This window comes from Oncorhynchus gorbuscha, linkage group LG07, assembly GCF_021184085.1.
Source record: "Oncorhynchus gorbuscha isolate QuinsamMale2020 ecotype Even-year linkage group LG07, OgorEven_v1.0, whole genome shotgun sequence".
Taxonomy (NCBI): Eukaryota; Metazoa; Chordata; class Actinopteri; order Salmoniformes; family Salmonidae; genus Oncorhynchus; species Oncorhynchus gorbuscha.
Genome location: NC_060179.1, coordinates 77,228,022 through 77,253,638, shown reverse-complemented (window position 1 = coordinate 77,253,638; position 25,617 = coordinate 77,228,022). Strand labels below are relative to the sequence as shown.

The window sequence follows — 25,617 nt, the reverse complement described above, 5'->3', positions numbered from 1 at the left end:
AAGATGTTTATTTACTTAATTTCATTGTCCTCCAAGTGTTGCTGAATAGCCTCTCTTCTTCAGTTTGCGCTTAAATTTATGCACCTTGGTTGGAGAGCGAGGTAGCGGCAGTGATCCTTTCCCTTTGCAGAAACAGGGTTTGAGTCTGGAATGGTACCCTATACCCATAGTGAACGATGGGCCCTGGTCAGAAGTAGCACAGTTAAGGAGGGTGCCATTTTTGGACATAACCAGAGACAAAGGGAGACATAATCTAAGGACCTGCAGCCAGACATACTCCTCTACATAATCTAAGGACCTGCAGCCAGACATACTCCTCTACATAATCTAAGGACCTGCAGCCAGACATACTCCTCTACATAATCTAAGGACCTGCAGCCAGACATACTCCTCTACATAATCTTAGGACCTGCAGCCAGACATACTCCTCTACATAATCTTGCAGGACCTGCAGCCAGACATACTCCTCTACATAATCTAAGGATGCAGCCAGACATACTCCTCTACATAATCTTAGGACCTGCAGCCAGATATACTCCTCTACATAATCTTAGGACCTGCAGCCAGACATACTCCTCTACATAATCTAAGGACCTGCAGCCAGACATACTCCTCTACATAATCTAAGGACCTGCAGCCAGACATACTCCTCTACATAATCTTAGGACCTGCAGCCAGACATACTCCTCTACATAATCTAAGGACCTGCAGCCAGACATACTTAGGACCTGCAGCCAGACATACTCCTCTACATAATCTTAGGACCTGCAGCCAGATATACTCCTCTACATAATCTTAGGACCTGCAGCCAGACATACTCCTCTACATAATCTAAGGACCTGCAGCCAGAGATTCAGATGCAGTAGAATGGCAGACAGGGAGTCTGGTTACACTGGCTGTCTCTGTGTCCTTGGATATCAACCCTCCTCCACACACACATCCGTTACCACTCATGTTGTATCTTATACCTAGCATAAGGGCAGGGTTTACAGGGCCATAAATAAACTGATTTTAAAATCGGTCATTTGAAAAATGTAAGTGGACACTTTAATATCAAATATTGTCTGGGTAACAATTAAGTACTGTGATTGGTCTCAACTGAAATGGTCAAAAACAAACAAAAATAGCTTTTTAGCAAGAGCAATTTCTCAAGCAAGAATTTGGGGAGTGGTCTGAGAGGGGAAAACTGAAAATGAGATATTATTGGCAGAGAGGTTTGGAACTCTCTTTCTTATTGGTCTATTAGTGCATTTAACACATGGTGGTTATAAGCATGGAAGGCCAAAACTCCATCCCATCAAAAAAGGTTGAAATTTCAGGCGGTATCTTCAAGCAGCTCTTACACAAAAAAAGGTATATCATCATGTTCACAATTTCACAGTATTATTCCTACCTCATTATGGAAATATATATAAAACACGAGAAAAATCATGTTTTTGACTGCAAAGGGCCTTTAAAATATAATTATATTCAACATTCTGGCTTGTACAGCTAATGACAGGAAACTATCCTGATAAACGAATTTATGCCTGACATAGAGTTTAATGTGGCGTTTCCAGGCTAGGGTCGCTCCTATTCATGAGTTTGCTGTTGCCAATGAGGCACAGGCACCACTTACCAGATTTCGGTGGATAGCGGTACACCGAGTTGGACGGTACATCGACCTCTTCCACTCCTGCATTTTGTCTGCTGGTCAAAGCTCCCATTTCCACAGAATATAAAATCTCAAATTAACGTACATACCAAGAAAACATTCGCTATTCTCAAAAAACTCTATTGTCTTTAACTTAAACCAGTTCCTGCTGCCGTTTCCATTGTTATTCTTGGTTTATGTCCTTGGTTCCCTGCCGTTAGCAGCCGTAGCCTAGTTGTTGTGCTCGTTCTGGGGATTAGTTGTTGTTATTGCTTTATCCAAAGCCCCGTGGGACTGTCACTATTTGTTTAGAGGCAGAAAAGCAACAACTGCGTCCCTTTAACAGCAAAGCTTTGTATCCTTTCACTTAGCGACGCATTCTCCTCTCCACTGCAGCGCTTTTCGGGGGCCGCTTTGAGGAGGAAAACGAGGTATCTCCCTATGTAGCGCCGTATAACGGTCCACTCGACATCTTTTCTGTTTGTTCTCTCCCGTTTGTAAGGCCGTGCGGGGATGCTGATGGCTATCTTTGCTTGGACTCTCCGTGCTCCAATTGTCAAAGAACGAATCTAATGGTGGCTACCCATGACGTCAGGCACAAATCCGGACTATGGGTTTTGCGCAGTACAATATCAGCAGGCAGGCAGCTCCCGGTTCGCTATAACGTGACCTTCCCCAAATGTGGGAACGAATCACTGCAATGCTGCAGCAGATGATGGCTTAATAATGCAATGTATAGTGACTGTTACAACGACATGCAGAGCTGCGTAATTATATATATATATATATATATATAATTAAATGTGTCTTTGAAATTTGGACAGAAATAGACAATCAATTTAGGCTACACGCATCATTATTGATAGGCAATTTGGCAAGTATAGACTTGTATCTGAACTGAACAGTGATAAAATAATATGAGAAACTGATAACATACCACGTAGGCTAGATAGCTACAGCGTTGCAGCCTATAATGTGCAAACGGTACGCTTTTGTATAACCTAATGTAGCAAATACACTTGAACAATGTTGCTATTTCCACCTTGACATGATCAGAGAGCGTTAACTGTTGTACTCCTCCAGTCCTCTAGGGGGCACTGTAGGGCACCGGGAGGAGTTCTGAACCCGCCCACACAGAACAAGGAAGCTCTGGCGCCGCCATTTCACGTGCAAGGAGTTGAGAGAACGTGTGTGAGGTAGGCCTGGAAATCGGCAAAACAACATCGAATTTGACCAAAAATAACTATTTTAATCGGAAAACAAGTCCTGAATAGTCTGTTTTCGATTTGTAATCGTCTGGCTGTTTCACATTGAGGAGCAAAGATGAGCTACGGAAGGCCGCCGCCCGATGTCGAGGGTATGACCTCGCTCAAAGTGGACAATCTCACCTACCGAACTTCTCCCGAGACACTACGACGAGTTTTCGAGAAGTACGGCCGGGTGGGAGACGTGTACATCCCCCGCGATCGGTACACCAAGGAGAGCCGCGGGTTCGCTTTCGTGCGGTTCCACGATAACCGCGACGCCGAAGACGCGATGGACGCCATGGACGGGGCCTTGCTTGACGGGCGGGAACTGCGAGTCCAGATGGCGCGCTATGGCCGTCCACCAGACTCTCACTTCGGGCGCCGAGGCGGCGGTGGACCTCCTAGGAGGCACGGAGGCTATGGTCGCAGGAGCAGGAGGTACGTTTTTGGTTCAGTTTGAATTAAAACATCGTAACTAGCAATTGTTGAAAACTACAGCAACGATGACGTAACTGGACAAGTTCAGTCAAAGCATCATTACATTTACATTACATTCATCTTTTTGTTGACAAAATTATATACCCAAAATTACAAATGTTTCTGATTTGAATTATCTTATTAAAATATTAACCCTAGTGAATAACATCTTCATGAATCATTATAATAAGATATTTTCAGAGAATATACTTAAACTTAGTCGTGTTTCCACATTTCTATGAAATATTTTAAGTAATTTTCCTTTAAAAAATAATGGTTTATTAAGTTCCCTAAAACTTAAATTAGTGGCCCATGCGTTTATTTGCTTAAATCACTGAACACAACAGTGTTATTAGAGATGGCATTTATTTGAGCCAGGTGTCTATAACCTTAATGCACACGGGTTTTTCTCTTTTGCATAGTTAATTATTTAATTACAGCATTCACTTCCAGCATGTTTATACATTTTGTAATCTCCTGTACTTATCATTTACATACTGTGTTAAGTTTATTTTGAGTTACGTAACGGTAGTCTCCAAAATGTAAAAAACAAATCCTGACTGCAATTTCGTCTGTTCTTACTTTCGCCGCTAGAGGGCGATCGGCCCTGTTGGTGCTTGTTATTTAGCTACCAGTTCTCTGCTGTTAGAAGCCAATGGCTAGCAGTTTCTTACTGGCAATTAAAATAGGATGATTGCAATTTGAGTCATTACCAAATTATTTCATTAAGCATTAAACCTCGTAAACAATACATTTCGACCTGTTTTTTTGTTGTTGAGGCTGAAATGTCAATTCAAATGTATTTATAAAGCCCTTCCTAAAACCACAAACAGCAAGCACGTGCAGGTGTAGAAGCATGGTGTGCAGCTTGTGTGCCGTTACCTCGCTATTGGCTGCGAACAGCTGAGAACTGCTTTTTAACTGAAGTTGGACGGTATGTTAAAGTGGTGTGGGTGTACCCCAACCGAATAATGTGGGCATATACCGCTGTTAAAAATATTAATGCAAGTAGACCGCTGATTGGTAAACTAACCCTCGGGATGACATCATCCTCTGGGGAAATTGCCATCTCAAACGAGATAAAAATTTGAGGTGGGGTTTTAGATTTTTTTTTATGAGTTGGACACAAATAAAACTATAGGATGAGTCCACGTTATTTGGGTAGGAGTTTTTGAAATTGCAATTTTTTTTCACTGGACTCCTACTTTAAACCTAAGCTAATTGGAGATTTGCAACTGAAAACATGGTACCTAGCTCTCTACAAAAAGTAAACAAACTACTTCGCCAGGCAAGTTAAGCATTTGCATGGGTTTTTGTCTGGGGAAGTAGTTTGTTTACTTTTTGTAGAGAGCTAGGTACCATGTTTTCAGTTGCGTTTGTGAGTTGCAAATCTCCAATTAGTCTAGCAAAAGGACAGGGACTTGTTTAACCCGTGTTGCTGTTCATTTCTCTGGGTAAAGATTTCTCAATGTTTCTCCTCTTCCCCCTCAGTCGTTCGGCCAGCCCCCGTCGGCGCAGACGCAGTCGTTCCCGGAGCAGGAGCCGCTCCCGTGGCCGTGACTACAGCCGCTCCCGGTCTCGTTCCGACTCTAGATCCCGTTCCAAGTCCCGCACCCCCCGCAAGAGCAAGTCCCCATCTCGATCGAGGTCCCGTGGTGCTTCCAGGTCCCGTTCCCGCAGCCCGGCTTCCAACAGAGGCTCCAAATCCAGGTCGCGGTCCAAGAGCAGGCCCAAGTCCCCCGAGGACAACGGAACCGACTCCTAGTAACAACAGCTCCAGCCCGGAGACATTAAAACGGTACACAAGGAAGGGGAGGAGGGGTGTGACCATCACATATATGTAAGGATAGTTTGTTTCGTGTAGGAGAGACTACAGAGTAGGTTTAAATTCAAATGCAGTTGGACAGTGTTCTGCAGCCTTGACAGTCTGATATTGAGTGTGACACTTTAGTCTTGTTTAGTCACCAGCGTTGCAGCGTACCAGTCAAGACTGCAGAATCCTGACCCTGGGTTGTTGCAGGGGAAACTACGGTTGTAAACTAGGTTTTAGAACCAGTTCAGAAAGCAGTGCACACATCAAGTAACATGCAGTTGCAGGGTACAAAGGTCAAGTCAGGAAATAAATCTGGATATCTGTACACTTGAATGCTTTTATTTGAGTGTGTGGGTGTCTTACCAATGTTTTACATCCAACCAAACTGACACATCAGCCAACATTAGGATTTTATCTACATGGAAGGTCAGAAGTAAAGTAGGCAAAAATGGTTTACAATATTTATAAACTGGGCCTATTATTTTTGAGATGCTATATTTATGGCGGGGTGCTAAAATCAAACATTCGTTTACCTAAATGTGGAATTCTCTCCTCCAAGCTGCGGTCCTCTTGTCAAACAGAGAGGTGGGGGTGTGGCAGTGTGAGAGCAGTTAGTGTGGTGTGACGCGACCCGCCCATGTGACCTGCCTGTTGCTGAGTTGGTGGGTGCGATGGCGGTTGCTATGGAGCAGGTCGTCAATGGCGACGCGTGGTCCGTGCGGTCAGTTGGTGAGGTGTGAGGTGGTGGTGAGGTACGGAACTTTCACAGGACCACAGACAGAATTCTGCTGGCTGTACCGCTGTGTCTGTGGTCTCACTGGTGAAGGAGGGAGGACCCCAAGGTTTGTTGTCCAATAAATGCCTGAGTAAAAATAAGCAAACAATTGTGATATTGAGCGGTAGCTTTGGGTTGGGGGCCCTTGGAGTGTGAAGATGACTGATGCTGTTACGAACTTATTTCCTGCCCACAAGGGAAAGGGTCAGTTCTGTACCAGTAACATGGACAATTGACATGTTAAATCAGCATTTTAAAAACAAACCGACAAGTCCTTGGTGGAATGGTCGGATCTGTACATTTGACTTTAGATTGACACAACTAGACAATCAAACTGTTCTCAAACTAGCAGGGTATCATTTGACCGCCACCAACACAGCTTGTCTTTTCTTTCCAGGTGAGATACGATGGAGACTTCTTCTCTGCGGACGCCAACCAGATCATAAGTCTGCCAGTGGACACCCCTCTATGCCCCACAGAATACTGACCAAAAGGTTATTGTGACTTGGTCTAAACTGATTTATTTGGTTTCAGTTGCCCAGAAAGACTCTACTATATAATTACCAAGGCGATGTAACTACCATGACTAGAGTAGAGGACACGTTTAAAGGTTTTGTGAGGTGAATACTGGATTTTGTCTTATTGTTAGTGCTGGTTTGTTGAATTTTGATTTGATCTTGTTAATAAAACATTTTATGGTGAAGTAGCTACAGCTTTTCTCTGTATTTAGTAGTCTTTTATTCTCTACAGACAGATTCTGTTTTTTGAGTTGTGTGTTTTTTTTGCAGAGTTGATTTTTAGCAAAGGGAGAGTGAATAGCCCCTAAATATTTTCCATTATTTTCTAAGCAAAAGCAGTAACATGTAGAGGGAAGTGAGAAGGAGCAATAATAAACCAATATTGTATCAAATGTCACGTGTTATGTAATTGGTTAACCTGCCTAGCAGTGTTTTTGTTTTTTGCCTAACGTACGTCTACTATATCATTTTTTTTCTTGCCGTTTCTCTGTTCTAAGTTTGCTTTCCTGTGAATTCTAACCCTCCTCTCTTGTTATCTTTTGTGCATTAGGCGCAGTTGTGTAGCAGTTGAGTATTGCTGGTTAGCTGTTAAGGTGCGATGCAGTGCTGATGGTGAGGTGGCAGTGCAGTGGCTGGCGGGGGTGTTGCGGTACCCTGTGAGTGCCCGGCGCTCGTCTTGGTGCTACTGCTGCCGTTTGCCTTGTTCTGGTTTGTAAGAGTCTGGTGGTGGTAGATCTGATCACGCCATCTCTCCCCCTGTGTTGTTCTCATATGGTCTCTTCCCATTCCTGATGTACAAATACACTCCTTTTTCCCATTCTCTCTCTCTCTCTCCCTAGCCTGGTGGAACCAGCCTGATCGCTGTGTTTTAACTTGTTCGATCAAGCTTGTTCCACCAGCCTATCCCCCCCCAACTGTGGTTTAGTCCCTCTGTTGTGAGCTGGTTGTACATTGTTGATGGAAAAGGCTCGATAGGGGAGGGTTTGATGAAGGGCATTCCACTAGCTTAACAAATGAATCTGTGGATTTTGTGTACCCTCGCAAGATTTCTTGTAACTGCTTTAGGTGAATGCTAATAAACATTTGTGGTTCATTTGATTCACTGTTTTGTTACAAGATCTGCCCTAACAGTCCTGTCGGTAATGGCTCCTTCACACCGATAGCCAATACCCATTAAGTGATTTTCAAACTAGGTTCCTCATGAGTTGTTACAGCATACTACAATTTTAGCAATTCTACAGTTCTGAAAATGAAAAAAACATGTTTGTAATATTATTTAGTCAATGATTGTATTGCTACACCTTGAATGAAGCTGATGGCCATATTTACCAAGTATGTGTCTGCTTTAATATGGGCATCAGCGCTCCTCTTTGCTCATCTTCCATTAAACACAAAGTCTATAGGTCTACAGACCTTATGTGCCCAAAAGACAATGTGAGACCCATTACTTTACTCTGTACAAGCCAGTTCTTGACACAGTGCTAACTCTATACAAGTGGTTCTCAAACCTTTCCTGTGGGACCTCCATCCGTTCTATGTATTTGAGCTATTCAAGCGCTAGCACACACGATTTTACTTGTCAACTCATTATCAAGCTCTTGACTAGGTGAGCCAGGTAAGCTAATTCAGGGCAACAACATAACTGAAACGTCTTGGGTTTATGAAGAGAGGTTTGAGAACCACTGCATAGCCCTTGACTCAAATCGATTTGGATCTCAATTAGTGTCATTCCTTTATAATCCAGTGCTTTCACCGTGGCACACTAGGTGGGTGCAATGAATTATGTAGAACAGAAAATTAGCAGGTTCCCGACCTTGGTAAAATTTGAATACCTCTGCTCTATACCCATATGCCATTTTCTCAATCAAAAGTATGCCATGCTGAAAGGGCAACGTATAAGTGAGAAGCTTGCAATGTAATGGTCACCCAATACTCGGTCCCTGTGTTTTGGTGCTGCTAGGGTCAAGCTTACTAAGGCATTGGGCGTGTTCCACTGCCCAGGCGTTACTGACGCCTAACAGATCTCAGCTGTGTGGTGTTCGGGCAAAAGACAAAACGTGCACCTCCTTGGGTGTTTTATGTAACAGCTAACCACGTCATGGCTGCGTTCCTCTGCCCAGGCATTGCTGACGACTGCTGGATCTTACAACGCCTGGATCGGTATTTAACATCAGCTAACCACTTATTGCCACGTTCAAAACAACTGGGAACGTAGAGAATCTCTGACTTCGGTGCGTTCATGACAACTGGGAACTGGAATCTTTCTTGAACTCCAACTTTGTGACCTGAAGATTGACGTCATGATTTAACCTCGTTTTTTCCCCCAGTTGTCTTGAAAGCACCATAGATAGGCATGTGGAGTAATGAGTAGGATTCTGTGTTTTCACGTTAAAAAGAGATTGCTTTTGATAACACTTCATCTGCGGCAGGTAGCCTAGTGGTTAGAGCGTTGGACCGACTTGCAAAGTAAAATTATATTTAAATATATGCCTTCCTAATGAAAACTAGTTTTAAAATGTAATGGAAAAGAGATGTACAGTACCAGTCAAAAGTTTGAATACACCTACTCATCCAAGGGATTTTCTTTATTTTTAACTATTTTCTGCATTGTAGAATACTAGTGAACTTAAACTATGAAATAACACATGGGATCATGCATTATGGGGTATTGATAAACAAATTAAAATATTTTATATTTGAGATTCTTCAAAGTAGCCACCCTTTGCCTTGACAGCTATGCACAGACTTGTCATTTGGTGTGTGTGCCACTCCAATACTTGTTGACGACATGGTTGTGCTGTGAATATTGTTAGATTTGAGAAGGATCAGTGCTATCCGGGATCATTGGGAAGTCCCTTAACCTTTGAAGTGGACATTTAAAACGTTTAAAGGTAGAGGTTAAGGTGAGGGTTTAGTGTAGGGACGTCCTAAGTACCCCGGATAGCACTGACCGTTTGAGAAGTGCGCTCCTCACCGCTTTTGGCCGTTCACTGTAACGGACCATAGACCTGTGCACTGCATCGATTACGGACATTACGTTTCCATTCCATGCGTGTCACCGTGGTCAAAGCACCTTTTCTTTCCTAAGACCTCTGTCGCGTTCAAAAAAACTGGGAATTCGGAATCATCCCGTCTGCATTGAGTCCTTAACAACTGGAAACTCGAGAAAAATAGCTCCGACTGGGTAAAATCGTTTTGAATAGTCATCCAAAGAAGATCACTGACGTCTTGATTTGACAACGTTTTGTACGAGTTACCAGTTGACTTGAAAACACCATACATTCTCCGAGCTACACTAGTGGACACAGTTATCGGTAATATTACGGCAACAAAGCCACCCGGACGCGGGGAGGCAAACTGAGACTGACTACCACATGAGTGAGAATACCGGGGAAAGGCTAATTTAACGGTATTTCTCCGGTATAGGCTAAGCGGTAGAGCCTACAGACAAAAATAGAAGACAATATGATAAGAAGATCATCTTTTGCTGACTCTAATATTCTACACACTTTCTGTCAGCAACAATGGAATTTAGTTTTATATTATATATTATATTCTCTTCACGTTTCTTGCCACTACTCTGGTGACCTCGTTGTTCAGTAACAACGACACTGCTGCTGACTCGTCCTCTGGCTTTGCAGCATCCAAAGCAGATCACTCAGGGGAGGAGGGAGCGATGAGATGAAAACTGGATTAGTTCAATCAGGACCGTCGGTAAATCTTACGGAGAAACAGGGGACAGTAGCAGGGCTAACCTCTGCGGACAAACCGGAGGAGGACAGTGAATGCCGATTCGTGGGGAAGATAACGGATCCGGTGGCAGCGGACAGAAGGACAGTTTGGAAGGAGGGGATCCACGCTGCCGCGCACGAGGAAATTGTGAAATCTGGCATTATGGTAATATAATGTTCTGTATGAGTAGCCTATCCTATTTTGTTTAATTATAACATTATTGATGTATCAGAATACACAGTTCTGCACATCCAACTAATTTACAAATGTATTTCTAAAGCCCTTCTTCATCAGCTGATGTCTCAAAGTGCTGTACAGAAACCCAGCCTGAAACCCCAAACAGCAAGCAATGCAGGTGTAGAAGCACGGTCACACAGATTGGCTACAAGAGCCGCACCTCTAATTGAATTAGCCATGCCCATGCTGCTAGTAGCCTACAAGCTACTTGCAGCATGATTTTCTGAAGTGCACGTTGGGTGGCAGTCCAGTCCACTGTGTCTGACTGACTAAACCATCACTGTAGATACTGAGAAGAAACACTACGGTGTCAGTCAGCACCTTGGAGGGAGGGAAAGAGAAAGGGAGCGGACCTATTCCTTTGGGAGTGTCAAAGGTGACACAAGGGGGGAGTCAGGTGTCAGGTCAGTAGCCTTCTGAGAGAGAGTGGAATAAAGAGGTAAAGCAATGGGGGGGAGAAGATAAATAGTGAGGAGTAGAGGAGACTTGGTCAGACAGACAGTCGAGTGCTGGATCAGCACCTAGCAGATAAAGGGAGAAGTCAAAAACATGAGCTATATAATTGATTTACATAAGCTTTGACTGGCATGAAATCACTGCAGCAGCACAACATACAGCGCCTTCAGAAAGTATTCACACCCTTCACTTTTCCCACATCGTGTTACGTTACAGCCTTATTCTAAATTGGAAATGTTTTCCTCCTCGATCTACACAAAAAAATAATAATAACAAAGCGAAAACTGTTATTTTTTATTTTATTTTAGCAACAACAACAAAAAAGATACATTATTTGCATAAGTATTCAAACCCTTTGCTATGAGACTCGAAATTGAGCTCAGATGCATCCTGTTTCCATTGATCATCCTTGAGATGTTTCTACAACTTGATTGGAGTCTACTTGTGGTAAATTCCATTGATTGGACATGATTTGGAAAGGCACACACCTGTATTTATAAGGTTCCATGGTTGACACGGTGCAAAAACCAAGCCATAAGGTCAGGGGTCCTTAGAGACCACTTATGCTGCTTGTGCCTGGAGCTGGCCCTGAGTCCAATGTTTCTTAACCTCACTTTCTCCTTCCATCTCTCTCTTCCTCTCTCTCTTCATCTCTGACAGTCTGGCCAACAGTGCTGGAACTCAAACCCCGCCTCAGCGTCGGTGGACATTCCAGGAAGATACTTTGGTCACCTACAGTTCCCTGAAAGGTGGTCTTTTCTCTTAGCAGATATGGAAGAAGTGGACGCAGAATGTGCGCCCATGAAATACGCCCCCAGGATGCAGCGGACCAGCCAGATGGAGAAGATGAGGAGCTGGATGAGGAGCAGAGGTCTGTACTGGACTGGGCAGCATCTCAATACTCTGACGTGGCTTCCTCTCCTAGTCTCCTCTCCTTTCCACTTATTTAAGTGCCACTGCTTACCAGCAGTAACTGGCCATGTCCAAATACCCATACTTGTGTTCTAAATAGTAGTCTTTTTGGGTATGCCAAAATATGTTTTATAGGATGTGAGATTTAGAAAATGTAGTAAAGGCCAGGATGTCATACTAATTTCAGCTTTTCATCTCGTAGAATTTGCAGCACACTGTTGAGGAAGACGATAGTCTTTTGAGACCCACATGCGTTTGACAACAGCTAATTATCCAAATAGTGAATGCGGCATGGAACAAGCGCCATTTTGCATTACATGATGCCTTCTCAGTATGAATGAGCTTAGAATGTTCATCTTTGTTGCTTACTGCATACATTTTTAATAAAAAAGTATGTTCTAAATACTATGTAGTATGATTAGTACACAGTATGTAGATTTCGGATGTAGTAGACAAGACAGATTTCAGACACGGCCATTGTAAATAGTCTTTCCAACTCACTATAACCCTCTCCTGTCCAGTGTCCCCTTGGGTTGTGCCATGGCGGAGATCTTTGTGGGCTATACTCAGCCTTGTCTCAGGATGGTAAGTTGGTGGTTGAAGATATCCCTCTAGTGGTGTGGGGGCTGTGCTTTGGCAAAGTGGGTGGGGTTATATCCTTCCTGTTTGGCCCTGTACGGGGGTGTCCTCGGATGGGGCCACAGTGTCTCCTGACCCCTCTTGTCTCAGCCTCCAGTATTTATGCTGCAGTAGTTTACGTGTCAGGGGGCTAGTGTCAGTTTGTTATATCTGGAGTACCTCTCCTGTACTATTTGGTGTCCTGTGTGAATCTAAGTGTGCGTTCTCTAATTCTCTCCTTCTCTCTTTCTTTCTCTCTCTCGGAGGACCTGAGCCCTAGGACCATACCCCAGGACTACCTGACATGATGACTCCTTGCTGTCCCCAGTCCACCTGGCCATGCTGCTGCTCCAGTTTCAACTGACCTGAGCCCTAGGACCATGTCCCAGGACTACCTGACATGATGACTCCTTGCTGTACCCAGTCCACCTGGCCATGCTGCTGCTCCAGTTTCAACTGTTCTGCCTTACTATTATTCGTCCATGCTGGTCATTTATGAACATTTGAACATCTTGGCCATGTTCTGTTATAATCTTCACCCGGCACAGCCAGAAGAGGACTGGCCACCCCACATACGCTCTCTCTAATTCTCTCTTTCTTTCTCTCTCTCGGAGGACCTGAGCCCTAGGACCACTACCTGACATGATGACTCCTTGCTGTCCCCAGTCCACCTGACTGTGCTGCTGCTCCAGTTTCAACTGTTCTGCCTTAGTATTATTCGTCCATGCTGGTCATTTATGAACATTTGAACATCTTGGCCAAGTTCTGTTATAATCTCCACCCGGCACAGCCAGAAGAGGACTGGCCACCCCACATAGCCTGGTTCCTCTCTAGGTTTCTTCCTAGGTTTTGGCCTTTCTAGGGAGTTTTTCCTAGCCACCGTGCTTCTACACCTGCATTGCTTGCTGTTTGGGGTTTTAGGCTGGGTTTCTGTACAGCACTTTGAGATATCAGCTGATGTACGAAGGGCTATATAAATAAATTTGATTTGAATTTGATTGATTTGTCCTCTGCTACCTTACAACCCCTCTCCCTTTCTCCAAGTGTCAGTGAGTGTTGTCTCTGTGAGGTGATTTTGCATAGCAGCTACTTCTATCCACGGCACCACTGGGGACTTATTACTGACCAAGGCTCTGAAAACAAGGTGAAAGAAAGAAAGAGGAGGAAACCGCCCAACGAGTTGAGGGAGAAACACAAATCAGACCTTGGATCATTGTTGGAGGGCAGCTTAATTTTACTCCAGCAGAAACCCAGGCCTGGTGTCTGTCTGTAACATCTGTATTCAGAGACTCAACCAGGCCTGGTGTCTGTCTGTAACATCTGTATCCTGATCTCTATTTCTACAGGGTAGAGTTCACCACTGACTTTACCTATCTCTAAACCGATTGGACAGACGGACAGACGGACAGACGGACAGACAGACAGACAGACAGACAGACAGACAGACAGACAGACAGACAGACAGACAGACAGACAGACAGACAGACAGACAGACAGACAGACAGACAGACAGACAGACAGACAGACAGACAGACAGACAGACAGACAGACAGACATGGTAATAAAAGCATGGTAAAGTATGAACATATGATTTCAGTGGTCATTTTACTCACACCATATTCACTGTTTTGTGTTTCTCCATGCTACGCTTGGCTGAGTTGGGCTGGGAGAGACCATACATATACTGCTGACCTGAAAAACAAATAACCAAAATCTAAAACGTAACCAAATTTAACTAATTCTGAAATTAAATGTTAGGTTACAGGTAAGTAATGTCCGTATAGCTTTTTCTGTCTAGGCTGCACCATCATCTAGCTTTGCTGACCTAGGTTCTGCACTTTTTTTCATGAACCAGTTGTCGTTAACCATCTGTGCATGAATGTAGACTAGACTTGATGTTTATAAACCAGCCTGTTCCAATGTGTTTTATCTTTTTCCTTGGCCAGGTGAGGGCAGCAGAGTGGACACTCAGATTTGTAAACCTTTGTGTTTTTCCCAGGGTGCAACGGGAGCAGCTGGCAGCCATCTTCTAGCAGCTGAAGGAGAACCAGGAGACGTTTGGGGAGGTGTCAGAGAGAGACGTGGAGGAGCAACTCTACTCCATCTAAACCCCTAGTCTACTCACAGTCGACTGTACTACGTCTAACTCTACTTTCCCCAAACTCTACTCTATGTTAATCCCACATAAAGATCACAATCAAGATTAAAGTGCATTCACATGGTCCACGGGGTTTCCAAGGGGGTGTTGTTTCAAAGGTCCACTCTGTTTTGAGGCACATACTCTTCTCTAAAGATTCTGAGGTGATGCCAAATCAGGCTTTGGATAGTTGGGCCTGAGTGATTTGATTGGTCTGATAAAATACGAGGTTCTTATATCGTACACACCCATGAAAGCCAACAGTTTCAGCAAGCCTCACATCAAACTCTTATCTGAACAGATCTTTCTCCTTTCAGCTCTTCCCTGCCTTGCCTCGGCCGTATCCTTATCTCGTCCATTGCTATCTCTCCTCACCCTTTCCCATGGAGCACCCTTTCCCATGGAGCACCATTTCCCATGGAGCACCCTTTCCCATGGAGCACCCTTTCCCATGGAGCACCCTTTCCCATGGAGCACCCTTTCCCATGGAGCACCCTTTCCCATGGAGCACCCTTTCCCATGGAGCACCATTTCCCATGGAGCACCCTTTCCCATGGAGCACCCTTTCCCATGGAGCACCCTTTCCCATGGAGCACCCTTTCCCATGGAGCACCATTTCCCATGGAGCACCCTTTCCCATGGAGCACCCTTTCCCATGGAGCACCCTTTCCCATGGAGCACCCTTTCCCATGGAGCACCATTTCCCATGGAGCACCCTTTCCCATGGAGCACCATTTCCCATGGAGCACCCTTTCCCATGGAGCACCATTTCCCATGGAGCACCATTTCCCATGGAGCACCATTTCCAATGGAGCACCCTTTCCCATGGAGCACCCTTTCCCATGGAGCACCATTTCCCATGGAGCACCCTTTCCCATGGAGCACCCTTTCCCATGGAGCACCCTTTCCCATGGAGCACCCTTTCCCATGGAGCACCATTTCCCATGGAGCACCCTTTCCCATGGAGCACCCTTTCCCATGGAGCACCATTTCCCTCTAGACGCCTCTGTTTGAACAAACACATCATTGGTGCGAACACAAACATCTACATTAGATACTCCAACACGGCTTCTGCTGTATATTACTTTAATATACCATTCAAAGCAATAAACACTGTGTATTTGATACAAGTAATGGCGTCATCGTTGTATCAATTCTGGATTTTGTCGTTTCCCCTGTGTGTGCAAGTGTGTGGCTGGCAATGTAATCTGACTAAATGTCTGTAATAATAATAATAATGAATAATATATTTTATTTGTAGAGACCTTTTCGTTTACAGACAGAAATCAAAGCTGTGCAGAGTTGCATACTTACTGCATTCATACTGCATGATTTTTACACTAAGTTTGAAACTGTTTTTGAAGAAGCAACAGATAAGGCGATGACATCAGCCTTCCATTCCATGAAGGATTGTGCAACATCTTCTCCAAAGACAATAAGACACATCTACAGTAAGGCTTTATTGAGCTTACACATTAAATGTATTGCTAACGCTTTTGGGATTTGAAATGTTTCTCCTAAAAATGTCTTTACATGTCACATGCCTATGCATTTATTTATTAGTGGTGTAAAGTACTTAAGTAGTACTTTCAAAGTATTTGTACTTAAGTCGTTTTTTGGGGTATCTTTACTATTTATATTTTTGACAACTTCTACTTCACTACATTCCTAAAGAAAATTATGTACGTTTTATTCCATACATTTTCCCTGACACCCAAAAGGACTCATTACATGTTGAATGCTTAGCAGGACAGGAATATTGTCTAATTCACACTCTTATCAAGAGAACGTCCCTGGTCATCCCTACTACCTCTGATCTGGCGGACTCACTAAACACATGCTTCGCTTGTAAATGATCAAATAAAATGTTATTTGTCACGTGCCAAATACAACAGTGAAATGCTTTACTTACAAGCCCTTAACCAACAATGCGGCTATATACAGGGGGTACCGGTGTCAAAGTAATTGAGGTAATATGTACATCTAGGTAGAGTTATTAAAGTGACTATGCACATATAATAATAGGGAGTAGCAGCAGCGTAGAAGAGGTGGTGACAAGGCAATTAGTCTGGGACATTTGATTACCCGTTTAGGAGTCTTATGGCTTGGGGGTAGAAGCTGTTCAGAAGCCTCTTGGACCTAGACTTGGCGCTCCGGTACCGCTTGTTGTGCGGTAGCAGAAAGAACAGTCTATGGCTAGGATGGCTGCAGTCTTTGACAATTTTTAGGGCCTTCCTCTGACACCACCTGGTATAGGTGGTGTCAGAGGAAGCTTGACCCCAGTGATGTACTGGGCCATACTCACTACCCTCTGTAGTGCCTTGCGGTTGGAGGCCGAGCAGTTGCCGTATCAGGCAGTGATGCAACCCGTCAGGATGCTCTCGATGGTGCAACTGTAAAACCTTTTGAGGATCTGAGTCTCCTGAGGGGGAATAGGTTTTGTCATGCCATCTTCACGACTGTCTTGGTGTGCTTGGTCCATGTTAGTTTGTTGGTGATGTGGACGCCAAGGAACTTGAATCTCTCAACCTGCACCACTACAGCCCTGTCGATGAGAATGGGGTGTGCTTGGTCCTCCTTTTCCTGGAGTCCACAATCATCTCCTTTGTCTTGATCACGTTGAGGGAAAGGTTGTTATCCTGGCACAACACAGCCAGGTCTCTGACCTCCCTATAGGCTGTCTCAACATTGTCGGTGATCTGGCCTATTGTGTCATCAGCCAACTAAATGATAGTGTTGGAGTCATGCCTGGCCATGCAGTCATGAGTGAACAAGGAGTACAGGAGGGGACTGAGCATGCACCCCTGAGGGGCCCCTGTGTTGAGGATCAGCGTGGCGGATGTGTTGTTACCTACCCTTACCACTTGAGGACGGCCCGTCAGGAAGTCCAGGATCCAGTTGCAGAGGGAGGTGTTTAGTCCCAGGGTCCTTGGTTTAGTGATGAGGTTTGAGGGCACTATGGTGTTGAACGCTGAGCTGTAGTCAATGAATAGCATTCTCACATAGGTGTTCCTTTTGTCCAGGTGTGAGAGGTCAGTGTGGAGTGCAATAGAGATTGCAGCATCTGTGGATCTGTTGGTGTGGTATGCAAATTGGAGTGGGTCTCGGGTTCCTGGCATAATGGTGTTGATGTGAGCCCTGACCAGCCTTTCAAAAGCATTTCCTGGCTACAGACGTGAGTGCTATGGGTCGGTAGCCATTTAGGCAAGTTACCTTAGTGTTGTTGGGCACAGGGACTATGATGGTCTGCTTGAAACATGTTGGTATTACAGACTCAGACAGGGAGAGGTTGAAAATGTCAGTGAAGACACTTGCCAGTAGGTCAGCGCATGCTTGGAGTACACGTCCTGGTAATCCGTCTGGTCCTGTGGCTTTGTGAATGTTGACCTGTTTAAAGGTCTTATTCACATCGGCTGTGGAGAGTGTGATCACACAGTCATCTGGAACAGCTGATGCTCTCATGCATGTTTCAGTGCTACTTGCCTCGAAGCGAGCATAGAAGTTATTTAGCTCGTCTGGTAGGCTCGTGTCACTGGGCAGCTCTCGTCTATGCTTCCCTTTGTAGTCTGTAATAGTTTGCAAGCCCTGCCACATCGACACGCATTGGAGCTGGCACTTTGCAGGGCATAGGGGGATTTCTTATAAGCTTCTTGAAAGCAGCAGCTCTACTCTTTGGCTCAGTGCGGATGTTGCCTGTAGTCCATGGCTTCTGGTTGGGGTATGTACATTCTGTCACTGTGGGGACGAAGTCCTCGATGCGCTTATTGATAAAACCAGTGACTGATGTGGTGTACTACTCAATGCCATTGGAAGAATCCTGGGAACATTTTCCAGTCTGTGCTTGCAAAACAGTCCTGTAGTTTAGCATCTGCTTCATCTGACCACTCTTTTTATTGACCTGAGTCACTGGTGCTTCCTGCTTTAACCTCTACAGGATCGGTGGGGTCCCCCGCAGGACGGTTGAGCTAACGTAGGCTAATGCGATAAGAATGAGATTGTAAGTAACAAGAACATTTCCCAGGACATAGACATATTGGATATTGGCAGAAAACTTCCATTTGTGTTAATCTAACTACACTGTCCAATTTACAGTAGCTGTAGTGGAATAATACCATTCTATTGTTTGAGGAGAGTGCACAATTATGAACTTGAAAATGTATTAATAAACCAATTAGGAACATTTGGGCAGTCTTGATACAACATTTTGAACAGAAATGCAATGGTCCATTGGATCAGTCTAAATATTTGCACATACACTGCTACACTGGATTTTTTTTTCTCCATTTTATTTCACCTTTATTTAACCAGGTAGGCTAGTTGAGAACAAGTTCTCATTTGCAACTGCGGCATGGCCAAGATAAAGCAAAGCATTTTGACACATACAACAACACAGAGTTACACATGGAATAAACAAATATACAATCAATAATACAGTAGAAAAATCTATATACAGCATGTGCAAATGAGGTAGGATAAGAGAGGTAAGGCAATAAATAGGCCATGGTGGCAAAGTAATTAAAATATAGCATTTAAGCACTGGATTGGTAGAATGTGCAGAAGATGTATATGCAAGTAGAGATACTGGGGTGCAAAGGAGCAAGATAAATAAACAAATACGGTATGGGGATGAGGTAAATTGGATGGGCTAATTTACAGATGAGCTGTGTACAGGTGCAGTGATCTGTGAGCTGCTCTGACAGCTGGTGCTTAAAGCTAGTGAAGGGAGGTAAGAGTCTCCAGCTTCAGTGATTTTTGCAGTTCGCTCCAGTCATTGGCAGCAGAGTACTGGAAGGAAAGGCGGCCAAAGGAAGAATTGGCTTTGGGGGTACCAGTGAGATATACCTGCTACAGTGTGTGCTACGGGTGGGTGCTGCTATGGTGACCAGTGAGCTAACATAAGGTGGGGCTTTACCTAGCAGAGACTTGTAGATGACCTGGAGCCAGTGAGTTTGGCGACGAGTATGAAGCGAGGGCCAGCCAACGAGAGCGTACAGGTCGCAGTGGTGGTTAGTATATGGGACTTTGGTGACAAAACAGATGGCACTGTGATAGACTGCATCCAATTTGTTGAGTAGGGTATTGGAGGCTATTTTGTAAATGACATCGCTGAAGTCGAGGATCGGTAGGATGGTCAGTTTTACGAGGGTATGTTTGGCAGCATGAGTGAAGGATGCTTTGTTGCGAAATAGGAAGCCAATTCTAGATTTCATTTTGGATTGGAGATGCTTAATGTGAGTCTGGAAGGAGAATTTACAGTCTAACCAGACACCTAGGTATTTGTAGTTGTTCACATCTTCTAAGTCAGAACCGTCCAGAGTAGTGATGCTGGACGGGCTGGCAGGTGCGGGCAGCGATTGGTTGAAGAGCATGCATTTAGTTTGACTAGCATTTAAGAGCAGTTGGAGGCCACGGAAGGAGAGTTGTGTGGCATTGAAGCTCATCTGGAGGTTAGTTAACACAGTGTCCAAAGAAGGGCCAGAAGTATACAGAATGGTGTTGTCTACGTAGAGGTAGATCAGAGAATCACTAGTATTATCTTTTACCAGATGTAATGTGTTATATTCTCCTACATTAATTTCACATTTCCACAAACTTCAAAGTGTTTCCTTTCAAATGTAATCTAGAATATGCATATCCTTGCTTCAGGTCCTGCAGGCAGTTAGATTTGGGTATGTCATTTTAGGCGAAAATGGGAAAAAAGGGGCAGATCCTTTTCGCTTGTAAGCAGGAATCAGGAGGACAGAATTATGGTCAGATATAAATGGAGGGCGAGGGAGAGCTTTGTACGCGTCTCTGTGTGTGGAGTAAAGGTGGTCTAGAGTTTTTTCTCCCTCTGGTTGCACATTTACCATGCTGATAGAAATGAGGTAAAACTGATTTAAGTTTTCCTGCATTAAAGTCCCCGGCCACTCGGAGCCCTGCCTCTGGATGAGCGTTTTCCTGTTTGGTTATGGCAGTATACAGAGTGTTGGAGTGTGCCCTCTGGATGAGCGTTTTCCTGTTTGGTTATGGCAGTATACAGAGTGTTGGAGTGTGCCCTCTGGATGAGCGTTTTCCTGTTTGGTTATGGCAGTATACAGAGTGTTGGAGTGTGCCCTCTGGATGAGCGTTTTCCTGTTTGGTTATGGCAGTATACAGAGTGTTGGAGTGTGCCCTCTGGATGACATTTACATTTAAGTCATTTAGCAGACGCTCTTATCCAGAGCGACTTACAAATTGGTGCATTCACCTTATGACATCCAGTGGGACAGTCACTTAACAATAGTGCATCTAAAACTTAGGGGGGGTGGGGTGAGAGGGATTACTTAACCTATCCTAGGTATTCCTTAAAGAGGTGGGGTTTCAGGTGTCTCCGGAAGGTGGTGATTGACTCCGCTGTCCTGGCGTCGTGAGGGAGTTTGTTCCACCATTGGGGGCCAGGGCAGCGAACAGTTTTGACTGGGCTGAGCGGGAGCTGTACTTCCTCAGTGGTAGGGAGGCGAGCAGGCCAGAGGTGGATGAACGCAGTGCCCTTGTTTGGGTGTAGGGCCTGATCAGAGCCTGGAGGTACTGAGGTGCCGTTCCCCTCACAGCTCCGTAGGCAAGCACCATGGTCTTGTAGCGGATGCGAGCTTCAACTGGAAGCCAGTGGAGAGAACGGAGGAGCGGGGTGACGTGAGAGAACTTGGGAAGGTTGAACACCAGACGGGCTGCGGCGTTCTGGATGAGTTGAAGGGGTTTAATGGCACAGGCAGGGAGCCCAGCCAACAGCGAGTTGCAGTAATCCAGACGGGAGATGACAAGTGCCTGGATTAGGACCTGCGCCGCTTCCTGTGTGAGGCAGGGTCGTACTCTGCGGATGTTGTAGAGCATGAACCTACAGGAACGGGCCACCGCCTTGATGTTAGTTGAGAACGACAGGGTGTTGTCCAGGATCACGCCAAGGTTCTTGGCGCTCTGGGAGGAGGACACAATGGAGTTGTCAACCGTGATGGCGAGATCATGGAACGGGCAGTCCTTCCCCGGGAGGAAGAGCAGCTCCGTCTTGCCGAGGTTCAGCTTGAGGTGGTGATCCGTCATCCACACTGATATGTCTGCCAGACATGCAGAGATGCGATTCGCCACCTGGTCATCAGAAGGGGGAAAGGAGAAGATTAATTGTGTGTCGTCTGCATAGCAATGATAAGAGAGACCATGTGAGGTTATGACAGAGCCAAGTGACTTGGTGTATAGCGAGAATAGGAGAGGGCCAAGAACAGAGCCCTGGGGACACCAGTGGTGAGAGCGCGTGGTGAGGAGACAGATTCTCGCCACGCCACTTGGTAGGAGCGACCTGTCAGGTAGGACGCAATCCAAGCGTGGGCCGCGCCGGAGATGCCCAACTCGGAGAGGGTGGAGAGGAGGATCTGATGGTTCACAGTATCGAAGGCAGCCGATAGATCTAGAAGGATGAGAGCAGAGGAGAGAGAGTTAGCTTTAGCAGTGCGGAGCGCCTCCGTGATACAGAGGAGAGCAGTCTCAGTTGAATGACTAGTCTTGAAACCTGACTGATTTGGATCAAGAAGGTCATTCAGAGAGAGATAGCGGGAGAGCTGGCCAAGGACGGCACGTTCAAGAGTTTTGGAGAGAAAAGAAAGAAGGGATACTGGTCTGTAATTGTTGACATCGGAGGGATCGAGTGTAGGTTTTTTTTTCAGAAGGGGTGCAACTCTCGCTCTCTTGAAGACGGAAGGGACGTAGCCAGCGGTCAGGGATGAGTTGATGAGCGAGGTGAGGTAAGGGAGAAGGTCTCTGGAAATGGTCTGGAGAAGAGAGGAGGGGATAGGGTCAAGCGGGCAGGTTGTTGGGCGGCCGGCCGTCACAAGACGCGAGATTTCATCTGGAGAGAGAGGGGAGAAAGAGGTCAGAGCACAGGGTAGGGCAGTGTGAGCAGAACCAGCGGTGTCGTTTGACTTAGCAAACGAGGATCGGATGTCGTCGACCTTCTTTTCAAAATGGTTGACGAAGTCATCTGCAGAGAGGGAGGAGGGGGGAGGGGGCGGAGGATTCAGGAGGGAGGAGAAGGTGGCAAAGAGCTTCCTAGGGTTAGAGGCAGAAGCTTGGAATTTAGCGTGGTAGAAAGTGGCTTTAGCAGCAGAGACAGAGGAGGAAAATGTAGAGAGGAGGGAGTGAAAGGATGCCAGGTCCGCAGGGAGGCGAGTTTTCCTCCATTTCCGCTCGGCTGCCCGGAGCCCTGTTCTGTGAGCTCGCAATGAGTCATCGAGCCACGGAGCGGGAGGGGAGGACCGAGCCGGCCTGGAGGATAGGGGACATAGAGAGTCAAGGGATGCAGAGAGGGAGGAGAGGAGGGTTGAGGAGGCAGAATCAGGAGATAGGTGGGAGAAGGTTTGAGCGGAGGGAAGAGATGATAGGATGGAAGAGGAGAGAGTAGCGGGGAGAGAGAGCGAAGGTTGGGACGGCGCGATACCATCCGAGTAGGGGCAGTGTGGGAGGTGTTGGATGAGAGCGAGAGGGAAAAGGATACAAGGCAGTGGTCGGAGACTTGGAGGGGAGTTGCAATGAGGTTAGTGGAAGAACAGCATCTAGTAAAGATGAGGTCGAGCGTATTGCCTGCCTTGTGAGTAGGGGGGAAGGTGAGAGGGTGAGGTCAAAAGAGGAGAGGAGTGGAAAGAAGGAGGCAGAGAGGAAAGAGTCAAAGGTAGACGTGGGGAGGTTAAAGTCGCCCAGAACTGTGAGAGGTGAGCCGTCCTCAGGAAAGGAGCTTATCAAGGCATCAAGCTCATTGATGAACTCTCCGAGGGAACCTGGAGGGCGATAAATGATAAGGATGTTAAGCTTGAAAGGGCTAGTAACTGTGACAGCATGGAATTCAAAGGAGGCGATAGACAGATGGGTAAGGGGAGAAAGAGAGAATGACCACTTGGGAGAGATGAGGATCCCGGTGCCACCACCCCGCTGACCAGACGCTCTCGGGGTGTGCGAGAACACGTGGGCGGACGAAGAGAGAGCAGTAGGAGTAGCAGTGTTGTCTGTGGTGATCCATGTTTCCGTCAGGGCCAAGAAGTCGAGGGACTGGAGGGAGGCATGGGCTGAGATGAACTCTGCCTTGTTGACCGCAGATTGGCAGTTCCAGAGGCTACCGGAGACCTGGAACTCCACGTGGGTCGTGCGCGCTGGGACCACCAGAGTAGGGTGGCCGCGGCCACGCGGTGAGGAGCGTTTGTATGGTCTGTGCAGAGAGGAGAGAACAGGGATAAACCGACACATAGTTGACAGGCTACAGAAGAGGCTACGCTAATGCAAAGGAGATTGGAATGACAAGTGGACTACACGTCTCGAATGTTCAGAAAGTTAAGCTACGTAGCAAGAATCTTATTGACTAAAATGATTAAAATGATACAGTACTGCTGAAGTAGGCCAGCTGGCAATGGGTGCGTTGTTGACACTACACTAATCAAGTCGTTCCATTGAGTGTAATAGTTTCTGCAGTGTTGCTATTCGGGGGCTAGCAGGCTAGCTAGCAGTGTTGTTTACGTTACGTTGCGTTAAAAGAACGACAATAGATGGCTAGCGAACCTAGAAAATCGCTCTAGACTACACAATTATCTTTGATACAAAGACGGCTATGTAGCTAGCTAAGTAGCTAGCTACGATCAAACAAATCAAACCGTTGTACTGTAATGAAATGAAGTGAAAATGTGATACAACCTGTGAATGCGACCGGGTAGTTGAGTTCTATACAGAAGACGTTGGCTAGCGTTGGCTAGCTGTTGGCTAGCTAGCAGAGTCACCTACGTTAAGGACGACAAATAGCTGGCTAGCTAACCTCGGTAAATTAAGATAATCACTCTAAGACTACACACTCTAAACCTAAACAACACAATTATCTTGGATACGATGATACGATGATACGAAGACAGCAAAGACAGCTATGTAGCTAGCTAACACTACACTGATCAAGTCGTTCAGTTGAGTGTAACAGTTTCTCCAGTGCAGCTAATCAGTGGACGTTAGCTAGCTGGCTAGTGAAGACTACGTTAGGACGGCGAAATACGATAATTACGCAATTATCTTTGATACAAAGACGGCTATGTAGCTAGCTGAGAAGAAATTGCTAAGATAAGACAAATCAAACCGTTGTGATATAATGAAATATAATGAAATATAATGAAAAAGTAATGAAAAAGTTATACTACCCGTTGGAGCGACGTGCAGATGCGACCACTCGCTCCAACCGGTTTTCCTGTTTGGTTATGGCAGTATACAGAGTGTTGGAGTGTGCCCTCTGGATGAGCGTTTTCCTGTTTGGTTATGGCAGTATACAGAGTGTTGGAGTGTGCCCTCTGGCTGAGCGTTTTCCTGTTTGGTTATGGCAGTATACAGAGTGTTGGAGTGTGCCCTCTGGATGAGCGTTTTCCTGTTTGGTTATGGCAGTATACAGAGTGTTGGAGTGTGCCCTCTGGATGAGTGTTTTCCTGTTTGGTTATGGCAGTATACAGAGTGTTGGAGTGTGCCCTCTGGCTGTCTGTAAGTAAATACAAACTAGAAAATGTGGCTGTCTGCTTTGCTTAATATAAGGAATTAGAAATGATTTATACTTGTACTTGTACTTTTGATACTTAAGTATATTTTAGGAATTGTATTTACTTTTGATACTTAAGTATATTTAAAACCAAATACTTTTACTCAAATTGTATTTTACTGGGTGACTTTCACTTTTACTTGAGTCATTTTCTATTAAGGTATCTTTACTTTTACTCAAGTATGGTACTTTTTCCACCACTGTTTATTAGTTAATTAGTCACACAGTAGCCTAATCCCAATCAAACCGTCTGCCAGGTCTGTATTAATTATATTGCGCTTATCTTTTTGTATTGTATTATGTTTTGCTTTTGAAAGCCATAAAATTTTCAAATACTGCGCAACATTATTATTAACTATTAAAAATATTACTTTAAGCTTAATTAGAGAACAGATCTTGGGGTTCGGAAGTACAGTAGTGTTTGAGAGGTAAAATTACAAAGGCTTTCAACCAACCTATTTTCTGGCCACTTGATGCGTCGTTACGCACCATGGCGTGAAA

The 25,617-nt window shown here is 45.2% G+C and overlaps 2 protein-coding genes across 10 annotated transcripts in view; one reads left to right on the top strand and one right to left on the bottom strand.

The window, feature by feature from the left end:
- Window positions 1–2,348, bottom strand: part of LOC124040395 (E3 ubiquitin ligase RNF157-like) — a 36,744-nt gene extending 34,396 nt beyond the window's left edge. For 2 of the 8 annotated variants that reach the window (XM_046357553.1, XM_046357554.1), the window contains exon 1: window positions 1,619–2,348. In XM_046357553.1, the coding sequence (XP_046213509.1) occupies window positions 1,619–1,706 (88 nt within the window). In that variant the 5' untranslated portion in view covers window positions 1,707–2,348. The remainder of the gene's footprint in view (window positions 1–1,618) is intronic. The other 6 variants (XM_046357547.1, XM_046357550.1, XM_046357549.1 and 3 more) reach the window with 4 other exon arrangements.
- Window positions 2,349–2,762: 414 nt separating this feature from the next.
- LOC124040397 (serine/arginine-rich splicing factor 2-like) lies at window positions 2,763–7,561 on the top strand. Of its 2 annotated transcripts, XR_006839716.1 has the most exons (4): window positions 2,763–3,318; window positions 4,849–5,155; window positions 6,343–6,439; window positions 7,014–7,561. XR_006839716.1 is itself a non-coding variant. In XM_046357556.1 (3 exons), the coding sequence occupies exons 1-2, from the start codon at window positions 2,957–2,959 to the stop codon at window positions 5,120–5,122; spliced, it is 636 nt and encodes a 211-aa protein (XP_046213512.1). In that variant the 5' UTR covers window positions 2,763–2,956; the 3' UTR covers window positions 5,123–5,155; window positions 6,343–7,561. The 2 variants fall into 2 exon arrangements, 1 of the variants encoding a protein (XP_046213512.1); XM_046357556.1 differs by having other exon boundaries at window positions 6,343–7,561.
- The last annotated feature ends 18,056 nt before the right edge of the window (window positions 7,562–25,617 follow it).